Source organism: Culex quinquefasciatus, chromosome 3, assembly GCF_015732765.1.
Source record: "Culex quinquefasciatus strain JHB chromosome 3, VPISU_Cqui_1.0_pri_paternal, whole genome shotgun sequence".
Taxonomy (NCBI): Eukaryota; Metazoa; Arthropoda; class Insecta; order Diptera; family Culicidae; genus Culex; species Culex quinquefasciatus.
In genome coordinates this window covers 147406909-147421773 of record NC_051863.1, presented here as the reverse complement: position 1 = coordinate 147421773, position 14865 = coordinate 147406909, and the positions used below count along the sequence as shown (strand labels likewise).

The 14865-nt window shown below is 38.3% G+C and overlaps 1 protein-coding gene across 18 annotated transcripts in view; it reads left to right on the top strand.

The window, feature by feature from the left end:
* Positions 1-14865, top strand: part of LOC6036398 (potassium voltage-gated channel subfamily KQT member 1) — a 349585-nt gene that overhangs the window by 288338 nt on the left and 46382 nt on the right. For 3 of the 18 annotated variants that reach the window (XM_038263226.1, XM_038263233.1, XM_038263236.1), the window contains one exon: positions 12664-12791. The exons of the other annotated variants lie outside the window; for them this stretch is intronic. In XM_038263226.1, coding sequence (XP_038119154.1) covers positions 12664-12791 — 128 coding nt within the window. The remainder of the gene's footprint in view (positions 1-12663; positions 12792-14865) is intronic. 18 annotated transcript variants of the gene reach the window in all.

Sequence of the window (14865 nt, the reverse complement as noted above, 5' to 3'; positions counted from 1 at the left end):
TTCGATATATTATGTAAAATTTTCCCGAGGAATCTTCATTTGCGTTTAAGACATCTAAAATCGGTTGAAATGACGCGGAGTTATGATTTTATGATAAATGTGGTTTTTGCAAAAATCGACGAAAATTACCATTTTTTTTAAATGGAAATGCAAGGTTGGAAGGTTGAATATTGAAAAAGTGACATTACACCAGAAAAGAAGAAAAATTACACAATTTGGAGGTAAAATTACACATTTTTTTCTTACATAAAAGACCATTACCATGATTTTTTTTGAAACTTTAAACTATTTTTCCTTAAAAAACCTATATAATCACCTTTCATTTGCGTTTAAGACATCGAAAATCGGTTGAAATGACGCGGAGTTATGATTTTATGATAAATGTGGTTTTTTGCAAAAATCGACGAAAATTACCATTTTTTTAAATGGAAATGTAAGTGTAATCCACTGAAATCAATTTAAAATGCATTTCTATGCGTTTAAAATCATTTATAGCAAGATTTTTGTAATTCAAAAATCATTTGATTTTTTGAAAATTTTCGATGTACAGCACAGCAAAAAAAAATTTCGTTAAAATTTTTGTTTTCGTCATTTTTTTTAAACTAATGATTGCAAAACAACTGAACTAGTGTAAAATGCATTTGAAAACACTTGTTTTCATTCAAATTTTAAGACCATGGCTTGTTATTTAAATTTTTTATAAAAAAAAACTTTTTTAAATATTTGCATCGGCCTTATTGCAAGAAAAGAATCAATCAATAAATGTAAACATATAAAAAATTTAAGTATAAATATACATATAAAAAGTTTAAAGGAGACAAAACCTACAATAAGAAAATAATGACAACAGTAGTGAACCAGAACAACAACACATCAATGTGTTAATATAGACTTTTGCTATAGAATTTTTATCCCAAGGTCTAATTGAAGTATGCATATTTTTCTTGTTTTACGATGGATGTTCAACATTCAACGCATTCAAGCTTTACCGCTAAATCTAGCCAAACAGCGGCACAACATTATTCCATCCAAAAGGGATGGTGAATCCCGCGAGGGATATAAATGTTTTAACACAGTGATGTTTTACACGACTTCATCCTGGACAAGGAAAACCACCCCAGCTCGCTCGTTCGTCTACAAATTGATGGGCATAAACATGGAAATGCGACTTTAATGGAGATTCGAGCCTCGTTAAACCTTCTCGCTGATAGAAGAGTATCGCTGGAAAAGCTTCGCCGGTCAGCATTCGGTCACGCGCGCGGTATAAAATTCCGCAATAAATCGGCCGGAAACCGCACATCGACGTCATTACACTGTCGTAATTAAACTTGGCGATATTGAGACACGTTCCGTTTATGAACCGCAAGAGCTGGCGTGTCACGTGTCAAAACGTGGCGTTGCACGACCACATATCACAATAGCTTTTTGTGAGGGGTTAATAAAGACACAACCGCAAACTTCACCCGCATCATCCACGGTCAGTGAGTTTAGAATCTTCTCGGGAAAAATTGCGGTTCCGCTCAGTTGACCGCAATCCGGACTTGATCTGCGTCGAATAGTTTCTAAAAGGGTTGGTTGAACTAATAAGTAACGAATGCTTTAAAGTTGACCCCATCCAGAATAACTTGAATTCAATTTCTCAAAATGGCAACCCAATTCCCCAAAATATGCACCACAATACGGCAAACCGTCATCATTTCGCAGCGCCACCACTTTCCATAATAGGAGGGCAACAGCAGTACAGTTATAAATAAGTTTTCCGAGCCCCATTTCAATTCATTCGAGGAAACTTTCCCCCCCACTCCAGCTGACCTCTTGCTCCGATTTCGGAATCTTCTGCATAATGACCCTTAGAAATAGGCTTACGAACTTAACCTTTCCGAATGCCAGCGCCACCGCCATCGACGCCGTCCAAGTTTCTTTGCCACCAGTTGGTTCTACAATTCAAAGTGTGAGGCCATTTCCAGTGAAGGAGCAAAACTTTTCTTCTCCGAATTGTGGACGTTCAGGAGTTGAGTCGTGCTTTCTTCGCCCGCCCACACTACTTCTATCCCTCTATTTTTCATTGTTACTCGCGGTGTTCTGAATTGCGATATTTTTCGATAAAAGATAAAATTCATGTCTCTTCTATAAATTGGTTTTTCAATGCCATTCTATTTTCTTTAGTTGATTTGAAAAATAACTTTGTTTGAAGCACCGTTCTTTGTTTGTGTGCATCTATTTCCGCTGTAATTCCGGCGTACCAACGTTCACCAAGTGCCCAAACCACCCACACCTCCCCCGTCCCTCATGGGCCGGACAAAAGCTCCAATTTGTTCTTATTTATAGAAGGTTTTCTTTCTGCACTTATTTTCTCAATTTATTAGTGTTGTTTAATTTTCCCTTCTTATATTTCCACGCAATTTCGTCCAACTCCCCTAACGAAGTCCTCTCTCGTTTGTTTAACTCGAGGACCCACTTTCGGAGACGTTTGTTTTTCCTTTTGGTTGATTTTTTTCCCCTCCAGTAACGTTCAAGTACAAGAATACAGAGCATTTGCCGCCACTTGTTTCACGATCTTGACCCTGAACAAACTGATTTTTCTTCTCTGCGAATTTTTATTTGTTTAGTTTTGTTTTCTACTACTTCTGGTACTAGCAGCCATTCCCCGTTTCTCCCTCTACAGCTATCGATGTTGTTGGTGTTATTACTTTGTTTTAATTCACTTTCTATTAACTAGTCGTGTCAAGCTCCGAGAGCCACTAGAAACCGGAATGCAAACTATCGCAACATTTACACTGAAACGATTGTTTTTCTCAATTTTCCCACGCCACAGAGTTTTTTTTATCTCAGTATTCTAAATTACATTTTTTTAAACAAGTTCTAGATATCTTTTTACACAGCAACACTTGAAAGATTTCACCGTAAACGCAGTGTAATTTCTACAGAAGCAAAACCTTCACAAACCACCTCTTTTAACACCAATCAGCAACAACACCAATATTAACAACTGAACAATGAGTGAAAGTAACAATTGGCACCCTAGAAATGAGTTTCACAACTCAACATCAACTTTTTTACAACTCTGCAATCGTGATCTACTTGATACGAACAACTTTTATAGTTTTGTTTTGTTTTAACTTTAGTTTCTCTTCGATCTTGATAATTCATTCTTGGTTGAGTCACGAGTCGCCGATGCTATGAGAGTTTACGCTGAATGTTTTCCACAATCTTTCTCGCACAATCGATTTAAAAATTTCAATGTAAGTGATTTTTTTCAAACTGTTTATAACTTCAATATTTAATTTTTAAAAATTTGCAATCTGATATAAATTTGCAACAAATTATACGTAAAAACATGATTTTACGTGTGATTCATCAGGGTGTAATATCAAAATCGATTATCCAGCGCAGCATTTTTTCAGTTCCTTTTGGGGCCCCAATCAACTCCCCAAAGTTTGGGAGCGATTGGTTTAGTCCTCACTTAGCGCAAAGCGATTCAATTTTCCATATAAATTTGTATCGGGAAACATTTTTTTTTTGATTTTGATATTTATCCAAACCACGTTTCATGCTATATTAAAACCAAACTCATATTCAGATGCTCAGGAATGTGCTCTACAACTTTGCCGAAGAGCGTATGGTGCTAACTTGCTCCTGAAAGAAGATAAAGCGTCCTCAAAACTCGTCTTAAACGTGATTTTCGAGCAAAAAAAAACACTTTTTAGACGAGTTTTAACACGTTGTGTTTTTTTTTAGGGGCAAGCTAGCACCATACTCTATTCGGCAAAGTTATAGAGCAGTAGCACCTTCCAGAGCATCCAAATATGGATCCGGTTTTAGTACAGCGTTAAACGTGAATTTTATAAAAATCAACATCCGAATGTTTTTTCCCATACAAATTTACATAGAAAATTGAATTGCTTTGCGCAAAGTGAGGACTAAACTAATCGTTTCCAAACTTTGGGGAGTTGTTTAGGACCCCAAAAGGAACATCAACCATATTACACCCTAGTAATTCAATCGTTTACGACGAATTTCAAGTTTACATCAACTGAGTTTACATGTGATTCATTTTTTCCGTGTCAAGTAAATAAGATATGTACTGTACGTACTGTATGAGTAACGCCGGAAAAACTATTTTTCCGATTTTCAATGTCAAAAAAATCTGGAGCAATATTTGAGAATAAGACTACAATGAACAAACCCTGCATTGTTGACAAATTACAAACTAATTAAAAATTCTGATGACTAATGACCACTTTTCGTCACTTTATAAACAACAAACAACAACAACTTCAGAATTATCTTGTGTATCCTTTGGCAAGAATTTCATAATTTCTCGACTTAGTTTTATTGACAAAAAAAAAACATTCTGGTTGAACTAAGCCTACGAATAAATCTTTAAAATTACATCTCGTGAAAACATATATATGCCAACATTTCATCTAAAATCTCTAATTTATAGAGAGCCTAACCCTAAGCATGAGTTTTCCAGAAGTTGAATTAGAAATGAATTTGTTGCAAACTAATAACACCAAACTCTCATTGCATCTATGACTCCGTTGAGACTCTCTTTCGTTCGTTCCTCTTAGCGTTGGAATGTCGATGTCGTAAACAAGTTTCCTCCCTTCTGTCCTTGGTTGTTGGATTCTTCTCCCACATCTTACTTGCCTGTATGTTAGGGTCCCGTCGCTTCAGAGCTACACCAAATCCTACCTAATGCGGTCTCACAACTATCTTTCTCGACCGTTTCTCTTTTCCCCTGATTTGATAATTTCCCAAGTTTCATTACTTTTTTTTTTTGTTTTTGAAAATAACTACACATAAGGGTAATGAAACAAATGTGATTATATTTGGAAATATTCACCTCACAAAACTTAACTATTCGCGCACAAACACACCCACACCTGATAGTTTTTCACGTCTTTGAAAATCGGGAACTGTGTACAACTATATAATACACTGCCCTCGGGGATCACAACGTCCTCACAAAGTGCCTCCTCCACCTGTATTTTGATCAAACCAGATTAGATTACCTGTCCCGACCGAAGTCCCTCCCCCGAAAAGTGCTGCTGCTGTTGTTGCAGCTCACTCTTAGGTGATCGCATGGCAACACTGCTAGACAAAGTGCCCTGCGCGATGGTAGTTTTACAGTAATTAATTTATTGTCCACTGGCGTGCAACCTGCTCCACAGCATCCCTCAAACCCCATGGACGTCGACGACGTCGTCTGGAAAAGTAATCAACGTGCTTCGCATATATGGCCCCTCCCGAGTGTGTGCAATGTAACACATGTGACAGTCATACCAACGCAAACACACACACTGAACACACTGCACAGTGGGGCCAAACCCGGTGCTAATCCCATGAAATTGATTACGAAAAAGGCCGCAGGTTTTTTGACCTCAAAAATAGTGTTCTATACGTAAAAAAGCCTGATAAATCGAATGGTGATGACCCCATCCACCGGAGACCACGGGAACAGGTCCATTTTGCCCCTTTTTCCCCTAAAAATCAATTTTCTCAAACTATTTGACCTGTACAGAAAAAGGCCGCAGGTTTTTTGACCTCAAAAATAGTGTTCTATACGTAAAACAGCCTGATAAATTGAATGTTGATGACCCCATCCACCGGAGACCACGGGAACAGGTCCACTTTGCCCCTTTCCCCCTAAAAATCAATTTTCTCAAACTATTTGACCTGTACAGAAAAAGGCCGCAGGTTTTTTGACCTCAAAAATAGTGCTCTATACGTAAAAAAGTCCGATAAATCGAATGGTGATGACCCCATCCATCGGAGACCACGGGAACAGGTCCATTTTGCCCCTTTTCCCCTAAAAATCAATTTTCTCAAACTATTTGACCTGTACAGAAAAAGGCCGCAGGTTTTTTGACATCAAAAATAGTGCTCTATACGTAAAAAAGTCCGATAAATCGAATGGTGATGACCCCATCCATCGGAGACCACGGGAACAGGTCCATTTTGCCCCTTTTCCCCTAAAAATCAATTTTCTCAAACTATTTGACCTGTACAGAAAAAGGCCGCAGGTTTTTTGACATCAAAACTAGTGCTCTATACGTAAAAAAGTCCGATAAATCGAATGGTGATGACCCCATCCACCGGAGACCACGGGAACAGGTCCATTTTGCCCCTTTTTCCCCTAAAAATCAATTTTCTCAAACTATTTGACCTGTACAGATAAAGGCCGCAGGTTTTCTGACCTCAAAAATAGTGTTCTATACGTAAAAAAGTCCGATAAGCCGAATGGTGATGACCCCATCCACCGGAGACCACGGGCACAGGTCCATTTTGCCCCTTTTCCCCTAAAAACCAATTTTCTCAAACTATTTGACCTGTACAGAAAAAGGCCGCAGGTTTTTTGACCTCAAAAATAGTGTTCTATACGTAAAAAAGTCCGATAAATCGAATGGTGATGACCCCATCCACCGGAGACCACGGGAACAGGTCCATTTTGCCCCTTTGCCCCTAAAAACCAATTTTCTCAAACTATTTGACCTGTACAGAAAAAGGCCGCAGGTTTTCTGACCTCAAAAATAGTGTTCTATACGTAAAAAAGTCCGATAAATCGAATGGTGATGACCCCATCCACCGGAGACCACGGGAACAGGTCCATTTTGCCCCTTTTTCCCCTAAAAATCAATTTTCTCAAACTATTTGACCTGTACAGATAAAGGCCGCAGGTTTTCTGACCTCAAAAATAGTGTTCTATACGTAAAAAAGTCCGATAAGCCGAATGGTGATGACCCCATCCACCGGAGACCACGGGAACATGTCCATTTTGCCCCTTTTCCCCTAAAAACCAATTTTCTCAAACTATTTGACCTGTACAGAAAAAGGCCGCAGGTTTTTTGACCTCAAAAATAGTGTTCTATACGTAAAAAAGTCCGATAAATCGAATGATGATGACCCCATCCACCGGAGACCACGGGAACAGGTCCATTTTGCCCCTTTTCCCTTAAAAATCAATTTTCTCAAACTATTTGACCTGTACAGAAAAAAGCCGCAGGTTTTTGACCTCAAAAATACGAAAAACAAGAATTAAATAATTTAAGAATTTAAGATAAAATAAAAATCTTAAATTCTTAAATTCTTAAATTCTTAAATTCTTAAATTCTTAAATTCTTAAATTCTTAAATTCTTAAATTCTCAAATTCTTAAATTCTTAAATTCTTAAATTCTTAAATTCTTAAATTCTTAAATTCTTAAATTCTTAAATTCTTAAATTTTTAAATTCTTAAATTCTTAAATTCTTAAATTATTTTATTCTTATTTTTCGTATGTTTGAGGTTTGAAAACCTGCGGCCTTTTTCTGTACAGGTCAAATAGTTTGAGAAAATTGATTTTTAGGGGAAAAAGGGGCAAAATAGACCTGTTCACGTGGTCTCCGGTGGATGGAGTCATCACCATTCGATTTATCGGACTTTTTTACGTATAGAACACTATTTTTGAGGTCAGAAAACCTGCGGCCTTTTTCTGTACAGGTCAAATAGTTTGAGAAAATTGATTTTAAGGGAAAAAGGGGCAAAATGGACCTGTTCCCGTGGTCTCCGGTGGATGGGGTCATCACCTTTTGATTTATCAGGCTTTTTTACGTATAGAACACTATTTTTGAGGTCAAAAAACCTGCGGCCTTTTTCTGTACAGGTCAAATAGTTTGAATAAATTGATTTTTAGGGGAAAAGGGGCAAAATGGACCTGTTCCCGTGGTCTCCGGTGGATGGGGTCATCACCATTCGATTTATCGGACTTTTTTACGTATAGAACACTATTTTTGAGGTCAGAAAACCTGCGGCCTTTTTCTGTACAGGTCAAATAGTTTGAGAAAATTGATTTTTAGGGAAAGGGGCAAAATAGACCTGTTCGTGGTCTCCGGTGGATGGGGTCATCACCTTTTGATTTATCAGGCTTTTTTACGTATAGAACACTATTTTTGAGGTCAAAAAACCTGCGGCCTTTTTCTGTACAGGTCAAATAGTTTGAATAAATTGATTTTTAGGGGAAAAGGGGCAAAATGGACCTGTTCCCGTGGTCTCCGGTGGATGGGGTCATCACCATTCGATTTATCGGACTTTTTTACGTATAGAACACTATTTTTGAGGTCAAAAAACCTGCGGCCTTTTTCTGTACAGGTCAAATAGTTTGAGAAAATTGATTTTTAGGGGGAAAAGGGGCAAAATGGACCTGTTCCCGTGGTCTCCGGTGGATGGGGTCATCACCATTCGATTTATCGGACTTTTTTACGTATAGAACACTATTTTTGAGGTCAAAAAACCTGCGGCCTTTTTCTGTACAGGTCAAATAGTTTGAGAAAATTGATTTTTAGGGGGAAAAGGGGCAAAATAGACCTGTTCACGTGGTCTCCGGTGGATGGAGTCATCACCATTCGATTTATCGGACTTTTTTACGTATAGAACACTATTTTTGAGGTCAGAAAACCTGCGGCCTTTTTCTGTACAGGTCAAATAGTTTGAGAAAATTGATTTTAAGGGAAAAAGGGGCAAAATGGACCTGTTCCCGTGGTCTCCGGTGGATGGGGTCATCACCTTTTGATTTATCAGGCTTTTTTACGTATAGAACACTATTTTTGAGGTCAAAAACCTGCGGCCTTTCTGTACAGGTCAAATAGTTTGAATAAATTGATTTTTAGGGAAAAGGGGCAAAATGGACCTGTTCCCGTGGTCTCCGGTGGATGGGGTCATCACCATTCGATTTATCGGACTTTTTTACGTATAGAACACTATTTTTGAGGTCAGAAAACCTGCGGCCTTTTTCTGTACAGGTCAAATAGTTTGAGAAAATTGATTTTTAGGGGAAAGGGGCAAAATGGACCTGTTCCCGTGGTCTCCGGTGGATGGGGTCATCACCATTCAATTTATCAGGCTTTTTTACGTATAGAACACTATTTTTGAGGTCAAAAAACCTGCGGCCTTTTTCTGTACAGGTCAAATAGTTTGAGAAAATTGATTTTTAGGGGAAAAGGGGCAAAATGGACCTGTTCCCGTGGTCTCCGGTGGATGGGGTCATCACCATTCGATTTATCGGACTTTTTTACGTATAGAACACTATTTTTGAGGTCAGAAAACCTGCGGCCTTTTTCTGTACAGGTCAAATAGTTTGAGAAAATTGATTTTTAGGGGAAAAGGGGCAAAATGGACCTGTTCCCGTGGTCTCCGGTGGATGGGGTCATCACCATTCAATTTATCAGGCTTTTTTACGTATAGAACACTATTTTTGAGGTCAAAAAACCTGCGGCCTTTTTCTGTACAGGTCAAATAGTTTGAGAAAATTGATTTTTAGGGGGAAAAGGGGCAAAATGGACCTGTTCCCGTGGTCTCCGGTGGATGGGGTCATCACCATTCGATTTATCGGACTTTTTTACGTATAGAACACTATTTTTGAGGTCAAAAAACCTGCGGCCTTTTTCTGTACAGGTCAAATAGTTTGAGAAAATTGATTTTTAGGGGGAAAGGGGCAAAATGGACCTGTTCCCGTGGTCTCCGGTGGATGGGGTCATCACCATTCGATTTATCGGACTTTTTTACGTATAGAACACTATATTTGAGGTCAAAAAACCTGCGGCCTTTTTCTGTACAGGTCAAATAGTTTGAGAAAATTGATTTTTAGGGGAAAAGGGGCAAAATGGACCTGTTCCCGTGGTCTCCGGTGGATGGGGTCATCACCATTCGATTTATCGGACTTTTTTACGTATAGAACACTATTTTTGAGGTCAAAAAACCTGCGGCCTTTCTCGTAATCAATTTCATGGGATTAGCACCGGGTTTGGCCCCACTGTGCACTGTTTGGAAATGCACAGCATAATTAAATATTCCCGGGTTGTCCCTTAAACATCATTAAAAATGCAGACTACTTCGCAGCAAACCAAGTGAGATTCTCTTTATCACCATGCAAAAGTACTGATCACACCCGCAGTTAAATTCACGCAACGGAGGTTCCACGAAGACGCCCTCTATGCGGAACGGTTGTCCTGCAGTAATTAATCCTTTTTTCAACCCTTCACTCAGAACAGGGACCCCCCAGTTGAGGTCAAAGTCTACACCGGTTTGCAGTCTTATCTGGTGCAGCGCAGAACGTGTAGTTTATTTACCCCTTTCACGGAAAGTGATAAATAACCATTGCTGGCCATACTGCAGCACCTTTTTTCCGCCCTTCTTACCTGGGTTGGTGGTAGCCATTGCCTTAAGCGGGTCCCACCCTCGCAATGACCCCGACAAAAAGTGACCGAATGAAAAATGATTGCAGCTCAACAGTGGGCAAAAGTTGTGCTTGAAGTGGCCATCTAAACTCCAAAAATCTATTGCTCTTCTATTGGTATTTTGTTTCCGATCCGTGCTGATGAGTGTTCTAACAAATATTCAAACCTCAAACAAAATTCAACACATTTACCACAGTGCCATAAACCAAACAGCAGGCAAATATTAGCACCAAGAAATTTATCATACCGCTGTCATTTATCCAATTCCATACGTACCTCCCAAACCCCACCAGCAGGTGTACAAGTATAACTTGGAATGTAAATAAAGAGCCGGGTTCCGGTTCCACAAATATCCTGTTTGGTTCCCAACATCCGGTGGACGGGGGAAGCAGAGATGTTTGCGTTACCTGCTAAGATGAAAGTCAAATCTAAACTGGGAGGAAGGGCTTTCTTTCAGTTGGTTCAATCGAATGTGATGTGTTTACGTGTGGTCCGGAATATTTGACTTCCGGAGGAAGCCATTCCGATAAATTAGGTCAATGGAGTGGAAAATATTTGTTTAAGTAAACTGGTCGATGTTCCTTGATTTGATGTGAGTAATTTATAAAGCAATGACGATAAATGAAAACATCTCCGATGGCTTTTAAAAATATGTTTTGAATAAAATATGGGTCATTCCAGATCAACTGAGTACACTTTTAGACTCGACCTTCACTGATTTGGACCAAACGTGGAAAGAACATTCATCTATCGATAGTGAACAGAAATCCCAGGTTGGTGCTGATTGGACCATCCCTCTATTTTTGGCACCGCCCTCTTTTTTGACGATTTTCTAAAAATCCTTTTTTTTTTCTTTTGATCATAACATTGCAAATACTTAAGCGAAAGACTTTCTACAGAATGCATTTTATAGAAAATTGTCCAAGAAATTCTATAAAAATAAAATTTTAACCCTTAAATGCCCACTAATATTATATTTTAACGTTTTAAGTAATTAAAATTCAGTTTTGACCAATTCCTTATACTTTAGTTTGTTTTTTTTTATCACCATCGTGATCCCCGGACAATTTTACATAATAATTAATGTAGACCTCAAACTAAAATGAACTATTGGCAAGATACAGCGATTTTACTGAAAAAAGTTTGATTTTACGCAGCACTCGGAAGTACATGGTGTACTTTTCAACAAAAAGGGATGAATCCCGCATAGTTCGGTTTTTATATGTGAGAAACTTATTTCGGATTTGCTAAATCGCTATATGTTACCAATAGTTCATTTTAGTTTGAGGTCTACATGGATTATTATGTAAAATTGTCCGGGGAACACGATGGTGATAAAATAAAACAAAATAAAGTATAAGGAATTGGTCACAACAGAATGTTAATACTTAAAACGTTAAAATATAATATTAGTGGGCATTTAACGGTTCAAATTTTATTTTTATCGAATTTCTTGGAAAATTTTCTATAAGATGCAACCTGTACAAAGTCTTTTGCTCAAATAGTTGCAAAGTTATGATTAAAAGAAAAACAAATTTCGAAAATCGTCAAAAAAGACGGCGGTGCCAAAAATAGAGGGATACTCCAACCAGCACCAAACTTGGAATTTCTGTTAACTATCAATAGATGAACGTTCCCTCCAAGTTTGGTCCAAATCGGTGAAGGTTGAGTCCAAAAGTCTACTCATATATACCCATATATATTTTGCAAACTTAAAATTGTTTAAATGAAATAAGCTAAAATCTAAATATTAAAGTCATAAATGCTCGATTTACTTCACATATGTAAAGAATGATGGAATACCATAACATGATGCTAATCTAGAAAATTCCGAAAAGTTATTTTTTAAATATAACTCAATACTCAAATGGATTACGTGAAAATATATCAAACTATTAGTGATTGCATAGATTTCATAGATTGCATGAAATGGTTTTCCCTTTGGCCAATGATTCAAAAAAAATCCGAAAGAAATTCAAAAGGTTGACTTAATCATTAAAAAAAACTTGCTAAAATAAAAGGAAACTATCCACAAGAAAATCCCAAACACCTCCAGCGACGAAAGCTTGCCGTGTCAAACGGAATTCCTCACCTATCAAAACCTTGAAACAAATCGCACAATCGCTCACGAAATCCCTTCCTTATTCTCTTCTATTTTCGACAACACCTGATTCCGGCGAAAATTGCACAAAATTAAAAACCTATTGATACCGCGTTCGCAAAACATCCGCACATGGAAATCGATATCCACGTGTGCCACCCACCCGCCCCAAAACAAACGAAATCCTTGAAACTGCGGCACCCTTGTCCTGGCAAAATCGTCGAACGAAAACAACAATATATAAAAAAAAACGTAAACAAACAAACAAATCTCCCCGTCAAATCAACCGACAACAACAATCAACAATCAATCGACGCCCTTTGGCCCGGGTCCCAAAATTTCGCAGCTGAAGTATTTCGTGGCACGGAAAAAGTTTCGGGAAGCCCAGAAACCGTACGACGTTAAAGACGTCATGGAGCAGTACACCTCGGGACACGCGGATCTGCTGAACCGCGTCCGGAATCTTCAGTTTAGGTGAGCCAGGCCCAAGTCTCTCTCAATCTTTCTCTGTCTCTGTTCCTCTTTTTTTCTCTCTCTTTGAAACCTAAGCAAATAAACAAACAGCAACAGCTCAAGAAACGAACAAAAAACGCGCCAAAAAAAAGCTTCCTTTTATCCACCACCCACCTCCAGTCCACCCAACATCAACCCACCAAACAAGTTCAGCAAACAAAATTTAAAAATAAAAACACCTTCAAGCTGCAAGGAAACCAAACAGCAAACCTTCCACAATACGCAAAACAAGCAAGCCGGTATACAACAACACAAAAAAAGACTCGTACGCAAAAGTTGCAGCAAAAGCTCACTTCCGAGCGGTTCATGCTTTCCGCATCACTCAAGCATTCGTTCGTCGCTAACACAGAGTGCGGACTAACAACAACACTAGTGCAATGTTACAAAAACGAAACGCATAAAACGGCATGGAAATTAAATCACAATTCATTGCGAGGTGGGTTGTCCCGAGGAGGAAAGGAATTTATTCAAAATATAGATGAACTTGTGTTGCTGTCAGAATTTCAACATTCTGATCGCAAGGAAATTGATAATTTGAAGTTACTTAAAAATATTTTGCTTGCTCCCACAAGCTGATTTTGACAAAAACTATTTGCAACAGCTTTAATTGTTGCAAAATACCGTATTTTAAAAAAAATACTCTGATTTTCATAGTGACACCAAATGTAGCAAAATTTTGCAAAGATTTTCAATGTATCAGAATCTTCAATGCCAATATTTTTTGTAACAAAATAACGCATTTCAAAGTTAATCAAATCAAATAAAGCAATTTTTATTAAATCTAATTCAATCAAATAAAGACGCACTCAGTCCGAAGAAAGAATCCTGAAAGAAATCATGGAGTTAGATTTCTCCCAAGTTCTTTCTTGTTACCGTCATCAGCGGTGACATTGGGTCTAGAGGCGGGATTGGGTCTATCAAAAATGCTGAAATTTGTATGACCCAATCTCACTCTCAGACCCAATTTCACCCCTGATAGCGATATTATTGATATTTTTAGTAATTTCGAGAACACCAATCAAGCAATTTTTATATAGATTTTTACTGTACATATTAGAATTTTTAGTGTTTAATACTAAACTTTAAAAAATATCGTATTTTCAAAAATACTAAAATTCCTCAAGTTGTGATATGAGTACCAAACGACGCGAAATTTTAAATCGATCTCACATTTTCTTTTGTAAAATACTTTTTTACAAAATACTGAAAATACTTAAGTTTTAATATTAATGTAGCAATTTTTGAAATCTATCTTTTCACATTTTTGTTCAATTTAATTCAATAAGTTTTTATTAGTAAATAATCAATTCACAATTTCGTAATTCTTATAACCTAATAGAGTTTTGGAGTACCTTTCAACTATGATTTGTACTATAGTTCATTTTGATGTAATTGGATATTCTAACAATGGATTTGCCAACAGAAGGAAAAATTATTTTAAAAAAACCTTCTAAATTTGCTAAGGAAAAGGATAAAGATAGAAAAGCTTAAAACTAGATCACAGTTTGTTTTGTCTTTTGACGTCGAAAAACTTCGCTGCACAAGGCAGCTTATCCGTTGTAGATATACTTCATCATAAGCTCACTCAGAGCTTGGAATTGTTCTGCCTTGTTCCGGCAGGCACGAAAGCGCGTGAGCATCTCTCCAGCAAGAGCGAAAAACTCGGGAAGCGTGAAGAGATCATCTCCGGTAACGTCTGCTTGTCCCGGTGAAGTACCGCTCCCAGAAGCGGCTACTCTAGCGTACGAACCTCCCCAACCGGGAGGGAATGCTGGGTTGGTCGATGGAACCGGTCCGCCGCCAGCTGCTGCAGCGTTCGTGCTCGAAGTCTTTGGAGGTTGGCGGGACGCTGGCGCTTTCTTCTTCTTGTCCTGCTCCTCGAGGTACTTTTTCCGCGCGGCACAGCCACGGAAATTCGCCGTGTGGTTTCCACCACAGTTCGCGCACTTGACGCGCGCTTTGTGCTGCTGGGCGTTTTCCCCCAGCTGGTCTTTCCGCGGAAGATTGCACCTTTCGGTGAAGTGGGTCTCACCGC